The 18,758-nt window shown below is 39.7% G+C and overlaps 1 protein-coding gene across 1 annotated transcript; it reads left to right on the top strand.

Annotated features, from left to right (window-relative positions):
- Positions 1 to 13,834: 13,834 nt before the first annotated feature.
- On the top strand, positions 13,835 to 17,857 carry LOC120741016. The gene is made up of 9 exons (XM_040043610.1): positions 13,835 to 14,678; positions 14,978 to 15,124; positions 15,357 to 15,538; positions 15,782 to 15,918; positions 16,040 to 16,133; positions 16,398 to 16,730; positions 16,919 to 17,093; positions 17,183 to 17,307; positions 17,506 to 17,857. Exons 1-9 carry the CDS (start codon positions 14,594 to 14,596, stop codon positions 17,830 to 17,832), a joined length of 1,605 nt encoding a protein of 534 aa, XP_039899544.1. The 5' UTR covers positions 13,835 to 14,593; the 3' UTR covers positions 17,833 to 17,857.
- The last annotated feature ends 901 nt before the right edge of the window (positions 17,858 to 18,758 follow it).

Genomic DNA, 18,758 nt, shown 5'->3' with positions numbered 1-18,758 from the left:
TAGAGCCAGAGACAATGTAGCCATAGAAACAGTGGCAAAGAGGCAGAAACTCAAAAGTTGCTGTCAGTAGAAATGATGGGACCTAATTTGTTGTAAGTGAGAGAAAAATTGAACAACTTTTTTTTCCCCTCTTCGACAAACTCTGTATCTATAACACATTTTAGATAAACTTACATAGCTATAAAGTAATGCAATCCCACACTACAGAACTGCAATAAGTCAATGAGGCTCTTCACATTCAGTTATGATGACACTGTGTCATAGACACGCTGATTGAATTTCATGATAGTGCCTGAGTCCTAAATATTGCACTTGGTTGCATTATATTGACAATTTTTTCCTTATTTGTGAAGTAAATGCAGGTGACAAAATGCCCAAAATGCCTTTAAAGCAATGCTATAATTGGACTATGGTGATGGTGACACCGCAGATAGCAAAAATGTCTGATTGACTCGACTGATGTTGCGACTCAGAGCAAGGCTGGTTCCTGCAATTCAGCTGCATGTCCACCTAATATGGGCCAGATGTTAAATGTGTTGTGACGTCTGGGCCAGGTCTGACCCACATACTCTCACAGACACTTCGTTGGCTACACCTTGTTAGTACCGGGTAGTACCATGTACCCTCTTTACCTTCAAAACTTCCTTAATTCTTCATGTGCATATAACAGACAAGGTGGCTCAGTTGGTTTTAAGGGGCCCAACGTTTGACAAGAAAATATCCCCCATACCATTACACCAGCAGCAGCAACCTGAACCACTGATACAAGGCAGGATGGATCCATACTTTCATGTTGTTTATGCTACATTCTGGCCCTACAATCTGAATGTCACTGCAGAAATTAAGACTTATCAGACTGTCATCCAATTTTGTTGAGTTCACATGAATTGTAGCCAGGGTTTCCTGTTCTTAGCTGACAGGAGAGTCACCGAGTGTGGTCTTCTGCTGCTGTTGCCAATCTGCTCAGTGTTTGCCATGTTGCATTCAGAGATGCTCTTCTGCACACCTTGGTTGCAAAAAGTGACTAATTGGGTTGCTTTTCCCTTACTATCAGCTCGAAGCAGTTTGGCCATTCTTCTCTGACCTTTGACATCAACAAGGCATCGTCACCCACAGAACTCCTGCTCACTAACTGTTTTTACCATTCCCTGTAATCTCCGGGGATGGTTGTGTAGCATAATCCCAGTAGATGAGCAGACGAGCCCATCCAGTACCAACAACAATGTCACATTCTAAGTCACTTTAATCACTTTTCTTCTCTGTTCTGATGCTCATCTTGAACTTTAGCAGGTCATGGCTACCTGCATAAATGCACTGAGCTATTGTCATTTGATTAACGGATTGGATATTGAGCAGCTGAATAAGTATACCTAACAAAGGGGCCAGTGAGGGTATTGTCTAGTGACATAACCAAGATTGGTACCCCAGTGAAGGACCAAATGTTTCTGCTGGATCTTCCTTGAGTTTGAGTTTGAGCTACCAACTAATATGTTTACTAGTTAATGCACCTGCTTTTTTAGAAATAAGAAGTATTTTCCTGCTTGAATTATGAATTTGCTGAGGTATTGGAATTAAAACTTTTCTTTTCTGTGTCTCAAGTAAAATGTTTGGAAGTAAGCTTCATCATTTTTTTAGTAATAGTGACTCTTGCTTACTGCTTGAATGCCAGCCATCTTCTGTCTGCAGCTTGTCATGCTCAATTTGTGCAACTCCCTAGCAGTCAAGTAGTGAGCATGTCACTTCTACTGTGTGGAACATTTTTCCCCAGGTCACACAGGAAAAACACACTCGGAGACCACTAGCGTCATGAACAAAGGTAAGAAGACAAACACGAGCAGACAAGACAACAAATCCACCCTGAAATAAAAAAATCAAACACCACAACCAAGCATCCATACAGACACACGCCGATTCTTTTACACTCATCTCTGTGGTGCATTTCACATTCACTGGAAAATATAGTGTTTTACGCTTGGGCACAGCTAATTATAATGCAAATATATGACAGCGCTGATTCGACACTAGCCCATAGGTTGACAAGAACAAACGCGATATGGAGATTCTCCCTCATTCTGCTTCACCTAGCCAACCAAGGGCAAATGGAAATGGTCTAGTGGGGTGGATCAGCCCCAACATAACCCTGGCAGGGAACTTTGGTCTCCTCTTTAATTAATGAGTGCCAACGTTTTGGAATGTAAATATGCAACTAACCAAACAGACTGTGCACTCGAGTGAAGAAGCCTGACTGCGGGAGTATGCATATATTTGACTGTCTATTAAACGGGAATTTTCAGACATCCTGCGTGATGTCACTGATTCTTGATAAAGTGACACAGTTTATCATGCAGATGTTGAGTGCAGCCTTGATCGGCCGATGTTTTATTCATGATGACTCGTACAGCGACACAACTGAATTCTCACCAAACCGAGCCCTCCTCAGTCATGTCGCAGTCTTCCAAGCACGCTGTACTGGCATTGCTTATTTTCTTTAGAAATATAAGAAGTTCTTAAAGCAACAGGTTCCATGATGGCTGACAGAGGTAACCAGCAACCATCAGCGTGAAGCTGGATTCATTGTTGCTATGGTCTGCAATGCATAAACATCGGATTCTCTGTATACAAATGTGCTTCTATGCAGTCCTCAAAAAAAGAAAGAAAAGAAAAACAGCAAGGTAATGCATAGAAATTGGAGATGATGCCATGCATATGTAAAATGCTCATTGATTGTGGGTGTGAAGAGAAAATGGAGGGAAAGCCATGAAGGGAAAAAGTCTGGGAAAAAACACAAAATAGAAATCAGGACATGAAAACTCAACCAGCAGCTGCAGTGGATAGTTTTCAGTTGTTCTACATATTTGTGATACTGGTCCCTGGTGACAAGTAAACAGCTACAGCATTGAGACAACAGTCTGCAAAGCTGTGCACAGGCTCTGCATAAGACCAACACACAAGAATGCAGGTCGCTTACATCTTACTGTTTTAGAGTTAGATGGCTACCAAATTGACTTAATGTTAGCTCCGGGGGCGTGAGTTGAAAACACTGCATATGACTGGCTTTTTAAAATATTTCTGGGTGTTTTAATATGAAAATCCTGAAATGGATCTGTCAGGTGTGTGTCTCACTGCATGAAACATGATATTTTTGTCAGTAAGCAGCACTGTGAATTGCTGTGGAAGGGCAATTTAAAAATTGTTCCTGGGAATTTCAAGGCAGTGATGAAAACCTACGTAAAGTTGGGTATTGAAGTGAAATTTAAGTTTCTGGCAGCTTTACAGCCCAGAAAACCCTCACAGTTAAAGTAGGTAAAGCTACAATCTAACACTGAAACGCCCAGATCAGCACAAAGGAGCAGGAGGCGAGACAGGGAGCCGGAGGACGGAGACACTGACCAATGAAGAGAGAGGTTGGTGCAAAACTTTTTACTGTTTTAATGTCACAGGAAGTGGTGCATTTCTCTGACAACCTCTAAGCAAACCTCTGTTAAAGACATACACAACATGCAACCAGCTGCAGAAATATGAATAAATAGATTGATTTTTATTGTGTTTTCACAAATCTCTAACTGCAAGTCTGGATTTTCATAGTATGGATAGTGACACATATATATATATGTATTATGTTTCTCTGTAGCACGCTCATTTAAATGTTTTCCAGGTGCCTGCTGTTTTACGATGAGACTGGACCAGAGACTTCAGCCTGAATTGACAGATAAGAAAGAGTACGATTTATTAAATGAGATTCATGGCATTTGTTTCAGCTTCATTGTTGATGTTGGTAGACGTGATTTGATGATTGTCTTATTGCTTGCAGCTGCCCTGAGTCGTGCAGAGTCTGCTAGCTGCAGATGAAATAAACTGTGGAAAGACAAAACAACTGATGTTTGAAGAGGGGGGACGGCACCTTTGAGGAGGCTTCCTTGTTCAACTTTAGTTTCATGTGTTCCACATTTTATAATTCAGTGCCAGCAACTATTTACATTTTAGTTTTCCTCTTTCTTCTTTGTTTCAGTAAAGTTCTGACGTTCCTCTGTTTTTTTAAGAGGATTCTTGTCATTGATTATGATTTAAAACATATGAAATGAATGATGCACTCACCAGCTCACTCAGGTATTAAGTGAGCCACGAAAACATACCTCACGGCATCACACCACCAGGAGCCGGGACCTTTGATATAGGGCAGGATGGACCATGCTTTCATGTTGTTTATGCCCTGACCTTATGCTGTAAGAGATCATGAAATCTGGTAACATTTCTCCAATCTTCAGTTATCCACCTTTGGTGAGTGTGTGCAAACTGTAGTCTGATTTTTATGTTTCTTAGCCAACAGAAGGGGAATCCTTTGTGGTCTTCTGCTACCTTAGTTGATCTTCTTCAAAGTATGCCTTTCTGCAAACATCGGTTTTAACGAGTACCTGAGTTTATTGTTGCCTTCTTATCAGTTCAAAGCAGTCTCCTCTAACCAATGCAACCTCTAACCAAGGGAACTGCTATTTTCTCTTTTTCAGACTATCCTCTGTAAACCCTTGAAATTGGTGGGAGTTTCAGAAATACTCAAAACAACCACGTCCCATTAAAAGTCACTGAAATCACCTTTCTTCCTCATTCTGAGCCTCAGTTTGAACTTCAACAGGTTATCCTCGCCATAGCTACATATCCAAATGCATTGAGTTGGTGCCATGTGATTAGCTGATTATACAGGGTGGGCCATTTATATGGATTCACCGTAATAACATGGGAATGGTTGGTGATATTAAAGTCCTGTTTGTGGCACATTAGTATATGTGAGGGGGCAAACTCCTCAACATGGGTGGTGACCATGGTGGCCATTTAGAAGTCGGACATCTTGGATGCAACTTTTGTTTTTTCAATAGGAAGAGGGCCATGTGACACATCAAACTTATTGGGAATGTCACAAGAAAAACAACGGTGTGCTTGGTTTCAACGTAACAGTTTCAAAAAACTTAGCAAGCAGTTTGCTAACTGTAGCATGGGAGATGGGTGGTCTCGTAGGGAGTCTTGCATTGAAATCTGCTGCAATGACCCGGTTACTGCGTTCACCAGATATCAACACAATTTCAATCCGCTCCTCACGTGTTAACCTCTTCGACATGTCAATGGCTGTGAACAAAGAGAAACCTGTAAATAACTCATGAAAGAATTTTCAAGTTCAACGTAACTTTATTCTTTCATGAGTCATTTACAAGTTTTTCTTTGTTCACAGCCATTGACATGTCAATAGGTGTCGCCACTCACACTAAACCTCTACATGAGTGCTCATGTACAAGGAGAAGACGTCGAAGCTGGAATCAAAGAAACTACAATGTTTTTTCCCACAAATTCACATGTTGAAGAATCACTGTCTGTATAAACTGTGAAGCTCTTAGCTTCTGTGCCGATATATCATTAAAACAGTGTTAAAACCCAACATTATGGCACACTTGTATCTTCAGCTGTGTCCTCAGTGGCACAGCACATCATGTTACAAAAAACGAAACATGCACAACCTGCAGAAATAGCTCCTAACTACAGGAGAGGTGACATCAATTTGACGTCAACCAGGATATAAAGGGGCTCTGAGTCCCTGCAGGGGGAAAAGAGATGAATTATGTAGGGAAAATAAAGAAGATGCTAATATTCAGCTAAAAACCTTTTTTATTATTTTTTTAATTATTACCTACTGGATTCTGAATGGGTCTATAGAGGAAAAGGCTCAAGAACCACTGTTATTCTGGTGTACATATACAGCGCCTTGTGAAGCTCTCCTGTGTAAAGGGGTAAATCTCAATTTTAGCTTCTCACCTGTGAGACTTTATTGGTTGTTGCATAGAATAAAAGGATGAGTAATAGGCAAGTAGTACATTAATCTGTGGTTTTATGAGTGATGATGACTTCCCCTCAGGCCTCCGGCTCTTTGTTCCTGGATCGAAGTTGGCCGGCACGCATTAACATTGTTTTAGGAATATAATCTCCAACAAGATGCTGATGAAGACTTTCCCTGTCCTGTTTGGTCAGCAGAAATCAAAATGTGGGCTCGGAGTTTAATGTGTCAAAATGAGAATGAATTATAGATCATCAGTACTAAAGGCTTTTAATGTCCTGCAGCATGAGCCAAATGAAAAGCGATGGCGTTTTGCTGGGAGACTCTAAGAGTCTTTAATAGCTTAAAAAACATTGTTGGTGGCCTTTGGAGGCAACTTGGTTTTTAATGGAGGTGTGAGATGGCTTCGGGTAAGCACTGCTTTTATTCTAGAGCAGGGTTTGCTGCAATATACAAGTATATACTTTTGTTGGTTACTTGTGTTCTAGCCACCCAGATCTGCCATCTAGGACAGTCGTGTGGAGAAAATTTGCCTCCTTATTATGTCACGTAAGTAAGCATAGTGTGTTCTGCAGATGCAATAATGTTTGCAGAATGTTTACTAGAAAACAACAACAGTCCCATATCCCTGTAAGACACATTAGTTTATAAAGTAATGATTATACTGTAAAGACACCAAGCCAGAAACCAATTAGTTATGCCGCTGCACAAAATGACCTTACACAGTCACGCAGGCAAACTGATGAGGTCAATTGCTCTCTGGGAGTTTTCAAAGGTGCTAAATGGGTTCAGAGAAAAGAAAAATTAAAAGCACAGAGAAAGGTATTTTTACAAGTCAGCAAGTCCCCGAGCTTCAGCCCAGGACTCCAGGGCCCATATCTCCAAGAAGCTCACTAATGAGGCCAATCCTGCTATTCCAGGCAACTACCCCCACCCCCAGCACCACAAAAAAGAAGAAAAACTTGCAACCCAGCAGTCTTCAACTTGTTTCTTCATATGCATTTTTTTAAGAGTGTTCCTCCAGTAAATGGATCCCCCTCTTACCAATGTTCTCATTTGGCCTAGCATACAAAGGTCACTTCAATGACTTCTTTTATTATGGAGGACCAGCTTGTTTTTTCACTCTTTTTTACAGTGAAGACGTACAAACGAGTGCGTTTCTTAAGCAAACGCTGTAGCATTACCATCATCATTACATCCTAAATAACAGTGACAGAGGGAGAGCTATTATCAGGATTCACAGTGACAGTGAGTGACATTTACTTATACCCAATCAGAGCATTTGTGGAAAATGTCTCCCTAATGATTAATGTATGTCATTCTTTTATTTTTAGGAGAAAAAAAACATATATCAGGAAAAAGGAGCAAAAGAAACCCACTTCGATCAATATTGTCTGAAGTAATGAGGTGTCAATTAGATCACATCATTTGGCAGCAGCAAAAACATATTCCGGTGTGCAACCACTGAATGTCAACTAGGTTTAGATCGCTGCAACTGGGTGATCAACTCATTAGATACAGTATGACTGGCACATTGTTAGCATCATTAGCGATGGCCAATACCCCAGACTTTTCAAAGTGCTGCTTCTTCCTTTTCACTGTTTCCCCTTATGGACAAGAGTTTAAAATAGCACATGCCCTTGCACTGCCTTAGTTATTATAGCAGCATTCCTGGTCCTTTTTGTTATAATAAAGTCTCATGTTTAATTATAAATATGTGTGTTTGGAGAGCTGTTTAAAGTTATTCTGTAGTTTTAAATTCTAAGTAGTTGTTGAACCTAAACTTAACATCCAATACAAAAAAGTTGTGGAAAATGTTCCAGCAACTAACGTAAATTTTTTAAGTACATTTTTAGTCTTAATTTTGCATTCTAATTGATAATAAATCATCACATAATTTAATAATATATAATATATTGCACTATATTGTTAATCTGGGATCCCTAATTACAGCATTGATTGTAGTTTGATGGAAATACACATTATTTACCACAATGTTCAGTGCTAATGTTACTGCAGTTTGACTTCCTGAAGCGTTCAGGGTGTAGTTGCAATGTTTACCTTTCATCGCCATGTTTTGCAGTCTTGAGATGTAAAATTAATTAATCATCTTTAAATAGCGTAATTGTTTTTAAAAAGCCCATTCTGGGACACCAAAGCAATGGCTGTGCACAACTTAATTTCAAGACCTAAATTCATAATCGATTTGAAATGAAACCACCTCTGCTGTACTGTACAGCTAATTTCAAAGTGACAAAGCAAAGGTAATAAGAGTGGATATGCTGATGTGACAACACTCGCTGATAATGAGATTTTACAGTGTAAATAGCTGGTGTAAACACCAGAGAGACTGTAACGGAGTTGGAGTTTTTCCACCCTGCATGAGCTACAGAGCAGACCTGTCTCACTGTCAAAGGTTGGCTTTCCAGAAGCTCTAATAGCATGTCGCTAAATATACAGATGAACACTCTAAAAGTTAATCTAATGTCTGCATATTATATTAAATGACGTCCACTTTATTAGATATTTCTGTTCAACTGATTTTAATGAAATCCATCCCTTATGACCAGGCAGGATAACACACCATGTCACAAAGCTCACATCACCTTAAACTGTTTTGACAAGAAGTTCACTGTACTCAGATGACCTCCACTGTCACCAGATCTTAATCCAATAAAGCTTTGGGCTGTGATAAAAATGGGAGATTCTGAACACGGATGTGCAGCAGACAAATCTGCAGCAGCTGTGTGATGGACCAAAATCTGTGAGCCATGTTTCCATCACCTTGTTGAATCTGTGCCATGAAAAATAAAGGCAGTTCTCAAGCTACAAGGGAGATGCAATCCAGCACTAGCAAGGTGAATCTAGTGAAATCTTTATTTCATTATATGTTGCATGGATGTTTATATGCATTTTGCAAATAAAAGCCTGATAAACTGAACTGACAGTGAACTTAGTTCTCCACACTGAAAGATGAGAAAGACAACATTATATCGTAAAGCGTTCTTCCTATTAGTTTTAGACCAGCTGAGATTCAGCAGCAACAAACAGTGCATCTAATAATAACAGAGCCTAAAAATACACAGGTAAATCACTCCTTGGTAACCGCAGGGACCCGGCTTCAGCGTCCACCGAGGGAGCTCGCTGACTAATGAAGTTGGGAAGCTTAGAGCAATTAGACACATCAAAGCTCGAATCTGAAAATTAATTAGGCTCTCCTCTCTTTCGGAAGGAGCATCCGCTCATGCAGCAGCTAATTAGCATACCGCCATCAAAACATGCAGGTGCCCGTGTTGTTGCTGCTCAGACCACTTTGGGAAGCGTGTGCTAATCACGCTTTTCTTTTCATTTTCACATTTAAAAGAAGGACATTACAAAAACAGACAAAGCAGAGGCCTATCGCAGCGTGATAGACGAAGGTGACATTTATGAGGATCTGCTGTAAGGGTTTATTCCTCAAGCTTCCTCGCTCAAAAGCGTTTGGCTCCTGAATGAAAGTTTAAATGTGCCATGAAGGTCTCGGATAGCCTTGAAGCACAAAGAGGGGTTATTTGGAGTCGGCGTAGGTTTCGTATTTGCTCGCGCACAATGCCCAATTTCACATGCCTCCTCTTCCAGTTTGTTCAACTGTGTATCAAAAGCTCCCTTAAACTTGGGTGTGTCGCATCAAAGGGAGCTAGGAGTCTCTTGTTAACTTTTAATGTCAAAAGAAGAGCTGACATTCACTGAACTCAGCGGTCGTTTTCAGAACTTCATTAGCCACCCCAATCCGGTTTTTGCCGTGTGAAGTCACATCAAAGCCCGGGCAATCACATGCTCATTCACACTAATGAAGAGCTCCTTCAAACACAAGTGCTCATTATTAACGACACCTGATTCTAAATGCGAGGTGTATTATGTAAATTTCACCCCCCTTTTTTTTTTTCTGGCCTGTGCAAGGCAGTTGTGTAAATTCGGGTAAAAGCATTATTTATTTATTTATTTATTTTTTGCCCCCCTCTATTCAGTGCTGAGGGAGTATAGCGGTTTATTGACTATTTTGTATACTTCATGCATGCGGTTTCTTCTGTGATGACAAAATAGGTAAATAATGCATAAGTCCTCATTGATCAGTTATATGACAGTAATCAGGGCTTCTTAACCTGTTTCCTTATGGTAATATATTAATCATTTCCCTCAGCCACTCTGCTGTGAAAATTAATGTAGCCCGGTATGTTTTCCCTTTAGGCTGCACTTTGATTAATGAGCCTGGTTGATTCTGAGCTACTCCGCTTCAACAAGGAAAACACGCCCCAGTAAAGTTACAAAAGTTCACAAACTACCCATGTCCGTCAATTCAAGTTGATTGCAGCGAAATTATACGGCCTCCGACGCCGCCGAGCAGATTTATCCGTGCGTCGCCGGAGAGCGCTCAAACTGTCTAGATAATCTCTTTGAGGTGATAATGATTCAAACTCGGTAGGCAACAGGAAGCGAGACACAACTCAGGTTTTACAAGTGAACACAGTGGAGGCCCCCAGGAAAACAAAGTTCAGACGCAGGGTGGGAGATAAATCCCAGCTGTAGACAAAGCCTATATTTCTGTGTCCCTGCAGTTTTGCTCTAATCTGTCTCTCTCAGCCCTGTAAGCTATTAAAGGCCAGACAAAGGCAGTCCAGAGTTAAGCACCCTGTGGGGAGATCTTATTTACAGTGTAACTGCCACTTTGACTGCCTGCCACCTCTGTCTTGCTCCTGTGCTTCCTCGTTTTTCCCTCCGTCTCTTATTTTTTTCTCTCACTCTCTCCTTCTCTTCTCATTCTTTTACACTTCCATCTGCTGCTGCGGGCTTTTAATCTCAAGCAGCTGAAATTCCATCTTTCAGCTTGGCCTGCCAGTTTGAAAGGCTTCGTGTTCGACTTCTTGTTTCTGACTTGGCGTTTAATGGAACTATTGTTCAGTTTGAGGCATATCCCATTAGGTGAGGCTGAGAGTGGAGAGAAACATAAGTAATAGGAGACCACTCTGGCCATTTCTTTCAGCCTCACGCCATTAAGATGGTATTTTCCTTCATCACATGGCAACAAGTCGAGATGTGGCGCAACTTAGTTGGAAAGTGTTGTGTCTGGCATCTGCAGTTGTTTCAGTTCTCTCGCCATCGCCGGTAATATCCTAATAAAGTTTTACTTTTCACTGTCTGTAGGTGGAACCGGCTGCATGTATTCTTAGAAATGTCCTCTACACTTTTCGATACAGCACATATATGGAGGAGAAATAGTTCCAACCAAGGCCAGAAGCAAGAGGAATCAATACTGTGACACTCAGCTTTTCTCCAAACTGTCAGCAAGAAAATATACCCGGGGAAGAATTCATCATTTGCATACCTTAAAACGGCCTGACACAAGTAATAAAAATGTATTAGCTTGCCAGGACATGGGGGGCTATGTTGTGCTGAGTGTGTAGCCTCACAGTGCTGAATAAGCTAGGGCTACAAAACTTCCTCCTGGGTTCATGACATGATTCTACCAGGAATTGATCTTATAATTGCAAGACTGACACCTCGTGTGTGGTGTTATTGCCAAAGAAACTCCCACCCAGCCACCTTGTGCTTTGCCAGCCCTAAATTGTTTTGTTGTTGTACTGCCTCAGGCTGCAAACTCTCTGTGGGTAAACATTCCTATTCAATTATTGCTGAAAAAATAAGAGTGTCATTGTGAGATGGTGTCATGGTAGCGGCACTGACAGGTGAGGATGCTTAAAGTATTTTGGAGGAAAGTGTTTATGTGTTTACCACCAACCTGAGCAGCTTCCACGGGGAATGTTTCAACAACAAAGGAAATAATAATCACCACTTAAGCCTGGTCCTCCAACATGCTTATTATCAGTGGATGTAAATAAGTCAATTAGCATTCAGACCATCAGCTCGGGCTATGGACCAACTGTGGCCATTTTTATGGCACGCAATAACTAAGAGATTTTTCCAGGCAGCTATTCACACAGAAGACAAATACCTGAGTTAAGCTTTCAGGAAAATATTTATTTTTCAGCACAGAAATAGAATAGCAGAAATTTAATTTATTTTACATTTATGTTAATCTAACTGGGACAATGCAGTTTAAAATAGTACAGAGAGAGAGAGAGAGCATGGCATGCTGCACTGATTTCCACCCCTAGGTGAGCTTTTACATTAACAATACACAAATACGATTTTACAGCAATCGCTTACATACAGCCACTCTATGAATATAACACAGTTAGCACTTAGAAGAAAACACAAAAACCAGGAAACAGAATGTAAAAAAGTTGCATAAAATAGTTTTTAAAATTGTGAATATTTGTGAAATTATAGTATCAATTATTGAAATGGCTGATTGTTTTTTAACCAATCTCTGACCCTTAGTGTGACAGAGAGAACAGAAAAAACTGTTTTAAATTGTTGGTGGTTGTTTGAAACTTTAAATCTATTACGGAGATTAGCAGTTGTCCAAATTTAGATCTACAATACGATGTTTTACTCTGATACTGTAACACAATATTAAAGTTTTTTTTTAAAAAAAAAAAACATAAAATCTATTAGCTTAGCTTAAAACATTCCCCACACAGCAAAATCCGAAGTGTTGATGTGAGTTAAAATTACTGGTGTTAAAAATTTCGAGTTGAAAAGTGTTGGTTTGAGAGTTACAGTAACACTAACGGTGCTGAAAAAGCTCTGTAGCCGGAGTTATTTCAAAGAGTCAATACTATAACACTCATTTGGAGTTGATTTCCACATCCGGGTTTTTCGCGCTCATGGGCATGAAGGAGTCCGCCAGAAGTTTGCTGTCAAGATCGAGGAGGTTGTTCAGGTAAGAACTATACAACAAGACCTATGTTATTTTATCATTATTAAATATTGTAACTAACTAGCCTATAACATTATTTATCAGAAGCATGCAATATTTTCCTAATGTGGAGTGTATTCATCTGCGGTAAGAGATGGGATTCGTTAGCTTAGGTAGCTAAACTATCCTCTATAACAAGTTAATATTGCAGCGAAAATAAATGCGTGCTTAATATAATTCTCAATTCTAGTTAGTTCTAATGTCATAAGAGAAATGCTTTCCAGTGTTCAATGCTTATTAAATGAAACGAGGGAGGAGTTAGCTATCCTCTGGATATGTTAAATGTAATGTTAAAATTTGAATTTGTGGTAGCCTAGCTGGCAGCTAAGACAAATGCGTTTAGCCCACTGCTTTTAAGGGAAGCGAACATTCGCCTCAGAAATATCCTATTTAAAAGTGAACTAAACAATCACATGGAGACGTTCAAGTCAAGTTTTGGAAAGCGTCAAGATAGGCTAATTACACGTGCTACCAGCGAGTTTAGCAGTAGCCTAGCCTACAAATCTTTGAAGTGGCAGGGGGTTATGGAATTCTGTTAGATGTTAGTGACCAAGCAAGGCGCGCTGCGTTTGTGCATGGATTGCTTGCTAACGGTTAGGATATATCATACATGTTGTAGTAGGGCTGCTCAATTAATCGAATTTTAATCACGATTACGATCTGGGCTTTCAACGATCATTAAAAATGACTGAGCCGATTATTAGCCCATCCCTCGTGCTTTACTCTCGCGCTGCTCCGTGTGGCAAATCGAGCGCACCTCTCTGCATTTCGAACACGTGTCACAACAATTAAGAGGACCCGAGGGAAGCTCGGAAAGCTAAGCAGAAGTTATTTGGAGAGGAGAGTGACTGCCGTTGGTTGAAAAGAGAGGTAAAAAAAACTTCAGTGGTGTGGAAACATTATGGGTTCGCGGAGTCAGACGTGGATCAAGTAGACATAGTGTGTAAACTTTGCTACAGTGTTGTAGCTGCACCACAGAGCAACACTGCAACGTTCACTAAACATAGATGTTTACATTTTTCATTTATTTTTTATATTGCAAACGTTTGCACTGTTATCAGTATTTGCACACTATTTTATATTATTTTTTGACAATCTTTAAAGTCATTATTCAATACATTGTTATTGTTAAATAAATATCGTCAAATAATCGAGATCTCAATTTCAGTGAAAATAATCGTGATTATCATTTTTGCCATAATCGAGCAGCCCTATGTTGTAGTAGGCCTAATCTAAGGGAACATTTTCCCCTTTTCTACAGTTTTAGTGAAATAGGCTACCATCCAGTGTTTAAGACCAAGCGGTATAGCGACTGAGGGTCGTTGACGTCGCCTCCACTGATAATCCTAGCATGTCGTGTCACAAAACAACCACCACAAAGTAGCAACTAGCCAGACGGCTGTGCATGTGTCAGAAACTCCCGATATAAATGTAAGACTTGCACTCATTAATTTACAGTATAAGGGATATTTGTTGTCATAAGTGAAAGCGTGATGAAGGCAGGTGTGCGTTCAACAGGAAATTTTATGTGGATTATCATCCTGACATGGTTTAAACAGAGATGCTTTTCCCCAAGTAGGCTACAGCGATTTACTCGCAACATAGCAGAACTAAGTATCTAGCCTGCGTGCAGACGAGAAGATCGCCGTTGTCGTCTTATAAACATGTGGATGGGTGGATAATTCATTGGATGCTATTTCTGTGTACCCAAGTTCAGCTATTTTAGTGCGCAGGGGGAAGCCAAATTATGTTCCTGAGGTTGAAGTGGTCTGTCACCCCTTCACAGATCATCACACAATGTATAGCCTAATATTTTCTTAAAGTTGTCCGGATTTGTTGCCACTTAAGCTATGGTTTAAATATATGGTAAAAAATATTCTGTGCCCCCTTCTCTCCACCAGGTGCTGTTGTAAGACATGTTGCTGAAAGTGAAATACCTCAATGTAAAGAAGTACATTAAATTGCACGCAGGATTCACTTATCTAGAATTCATCAGTGAAGGTAAGATAACCTGGCAGAACAAAATTTGTTGCACATGTATCAGTTCATCATGTTTGCATCTCATCTATTTAAAAAACGAATTAAATGTTAACACATTTTATTTTAATGTGTGACATTAAAAACAGTACAGAGCAGTAGGCCTAGGCCTATATTGTTGCTGCAGACTTGTCTAATTTAACCATTTTAAAGACAGGTAAAACAGCTGTTAATAAATATTAGCTAAATAAAAAAGTCAAAATTAGTGTTTAAAAAAGTTTTTCAGGCGTTTTAGGTGACATTATGCTTATCTTTTTGTAAAGCCAAAACCAAGTTTGGACTTCCGGATGCTGCTGACCTTGATATTTTCGATGAAACTGACACAGCTGTCGAAGAAGACATTTTTCTGGAGTTACTGGAGGCCCAACCAGACCTATGCCTGACAATACGTGAAAAGATTTCAGATGAAGGTAAATGTTATCATAACTTAAATTTTCAGAGTATAGCCCACTCAATGTAGAGCCAAGTTCTTTTGCTCTTGATGCAGATGACATTGACCTGTCTTCATGCAATATACATGACAGTGGACAGGGCTGGGTCATATTTGTATAGAATGTTGTCTGAACATGAACATTGAAATTGTGTTATTAATGGCATTGTGGAGTAGCCTAAAGAAAGTTAACCAAATCATCTCTCCCAAAGATTTTTGTCCTTTAGCTCATTCCACACCATCCTCCTCGGATACATTATCTTCCCTCACGGACACTATATCACTTTCATCAAGTGACAGTGACCTCAGGGAAAAGGGCATTCCTGCAGGCCGCAGTAGATCCAGCAAAGACAGTTCTGCACCAAATGTTTCTGTGTCAGAGGCTGCAAAAGAGGTAATTGAGAACAGAAAATGTCTTTTGTATTTTTGAGTTGACACCATTTATACTGTAGATTGTTATACAAATTGAAATTCAAAACATGGTGGTTCCCAACTTGCCCTGTATGAAAAAATGTTAGTAGAAGTTAGTGCTTCTTGCTAGATATGTCTTTCACAGGTTTGTTGACATTCCTCTAAACTTTCACCTTTACTGACAAACAAGTTTTTATTGTTATTATTTTCCCTTTTATATGAGCAGATGGTTAAAAATGCCTTGACTAGGAAACCTGGTGGAGAGGAAATTCTTGAAGAATACAATGCCGAAAATTCACTGAGCCACCACACCCGGCGGCAGCTTGTTAACATATTGGCAAGTGATATGACTGAGAGACATGGGTAAGAGTAATAGTACCTAATAAAAAAGTAAAGATGGGCCATATGGAATATTCTTGTAATGTATACTGCAGTAAAGACACATACTTCTGATTTAACATTGTCAATTGTATTTCCTCTATAGCAGAATTCCCTCCCGTAAGCAAAAGGAGAAATATGCCCTTGGAATAATTACACTCTTTCCCTCATTGAAGGATCCATTTTCTCCAAACGGCTATGTAAGTCATGCAGTGATTGTAAAACAGCACATTATTTAGTTTTCATCATGGAATAATTACATCAGCTAAATGATTTAAAAGAAAAATCTTAATTCCTCTTTTGTAATAACTATTGTCATAAAACTGTATTGAAATTGTGGATGTTGTTTAACATGTATTGCACCTGTTACATGATAATAGTCCTTGGGTTTCTTTTTGCTGAATCTGCAAAGTCTGTAAGATCGCATTTGATGTTTATTTTTCATCTATGTTTAAATGTGACAGGAGCATTTCTACGACGGAGTGAAAGGCACTGGATATGTAGCGTGGCGCCTCAAAACCATGTCCAGGTCTACAACCAAACGGCCAGTGAAGGAAGTCCCAGTGCATCAAGAACAAGGGCCTAAGCGCAGAAGATTAGCAACCACATTGCCTCAGCAACTTGATGGAGATGCCTGCAAGGAGGCCATCTCATTTCTTGTTCACTCTCCTGATGAAGCAAGTGTATTTCAGAAGATGAAAATGACGTTCCAACATCGCCAGGATCTGGTGCATGATCCACAAAGAACTGCAGATGTCTTCAAAACATTTCCACGCTTTTTGGATGTCAAAGGACTAGTAAGTCAAATCACTTGATATTTTCAACTGTTAATCCTTTTTTTTTTGTTTTGCTGATGTGGATGGCAACAGTAAAAGATGTGATCATTGGTCATCCCAGTCAGGCTATATCCCATATTGGTCAAAATCACATTGCAATGTAAACAATGTTGAGCACTGTCTTTATGTCCTGTGTGTATGATGAACAGGTCAATCAAGACTTCCTGGTGCTGTTTGGTGCTGAAACAGCCACCAAGTTGCTTGAGAAGTGGGACATGTCATTCAAGCCAAAGGTTATTAAAGAAGCCAAACAGCTGACTCAGTCAACTGACCTGTGTCGTTTGATAAAAGCTGCTGAGAAACCAACAGAGAGTGATGCAAATGGTAGGCGTCGCACCATGCTTGTTTGATTTTAATAATATTTATTTTTACCTGTCATTTTGAAATTGTTTTATAAATTCAACCATACACAGACTGGGACAGTGACATGGCCTCTCTGCTGCTACTCCTTCAACTTTTGCCACCCACAGCTGGACGAAAGAGGAGAACCAAAATAAGTCCAACTGATGCAGCACACAAAATGGTGCACTTTCACAAGGTAAATATGTTGTCTCACTTTTTAAAATCCTACAAAACACTTTTTCAGTTTTTGCACTTTTTAGTTTTCCTCTCCATGAAGTATGTGTCTTAGTATTTTGTAATAAGTTAGCAAGGCACATAATGTCAAACTGAATGAATGGTTCATACTCAGCAAGTATAAGCTAGGCCTATATGTCAATATCTCATTTGTTTTTAGTCATGCTGCAGCATTGATGAACACTTGCAAGCAAGAGATGGTAAACAACCATACATCCTCGCTGTTGGTCGAACCCAGAACAGCATTGACACCTTCTACATCGCAGTGGACAAACAGCTCATCCCCTGCCAAGCCACCAGCTCACTCAGTGCTTTTGATGAACTTTTCAAATCCCACTACGTGTTCAACTTATCTTACGACGAGTCACTGGTTCATCTCTACAGTTTTGTGCAGACCACCATATTCAACATTGATGCCACCTCAACAGATGAGTCACCACGTGTTCGTGAGTTGCGTGCCAAAATGTTGAATGAGAACCATGTTTAAATGTTTTATCTGTCAAACTCTGCATAGCACCTGTCAGGCTTTGATAAGTCATTTGCGACTAGGTCACAGTTTTTATCCAAGCACCAAATTTAAGTTGGCTTGTTCACAAGATGGTTGCAGCCGTCAGTTCACTACATATTCTGGTTTAAAAAAACATTTAAATAGTGTTCATGATGAAGATTGTTGTCAAAGTGGTGATGCAGAACCCTCAGAGTCATTTCAAGCTGATTTTGACAGATTACAAGATACAGACATAGCAGTTGCAGGAACAAGTGTTACTCAGAGCCTAGAGGTTGGGTGTTCTGAAAACAATGGGTCAGGTCAAAGAATTAAAAAAAATTCTGAAGCAATTTGCACTAAAATTATTGGTAAACTCAATGGTAGTGGTTTGGCAAATAGTTTTGTGTCATCACTTGTTTGTGATTTGGAAGATTTTGCTGATGGACTGCACTGTGAGTTTAAACATAAAGTACTGAACGTTGTGCCAACAGAAAATCCTGTTAGATCTCCAGTGGAAAAATGTCTTGAGACTTTTGACAATCCAGTTGAGAAGTTCGACACTGAAGCTAAAAGAAAGTCATATTTCCGTGAAAAATGGGGAATTGTGGATCCAGTGGAAAAGACTTTAGGAATACGCTATGATACAAGGTTAAATAAAAAATCAGGCACTTATGACCAGGTACCAGTAAAAGACACTTTTGTGTACATTCCAATTTTGGAAACAATCAAATTTATATGTCGCAATTCTTATATTTGCGAGCTGCTTGCTAAACCATGTGTATCAAAAGAAGACAGATATGAAGACTTTTGTGATGGGAGTTACTATAAGTCTCATCCATTGTTTTCAAAACCACAGACTTCTTTGCAAATTCAGCTTTATTATGATGACTTTGAGACTGCTAATCCACTTGGTTCCAAACGTGGTG

Source organism: Simochromis diagramma, unplaced genomic scaffold, assembly GCF_900408965.1.
Source record: "Simochromis diagramma unplaced genomic scaffold, fSimDia1.1 OVJJ01000656.1, whole genome shotgun sequence".
NCBI classification, from domain to species: domain Eukaryota; kingdom Metazoa; phylum Chordata; class Actinopteri; order Cichliformes; family Cichlidae; genus Simochromis; species Simochromis diagramma.
This window is presented reverse-complemented; position numbering and strand designations above follow the sequence as displayed.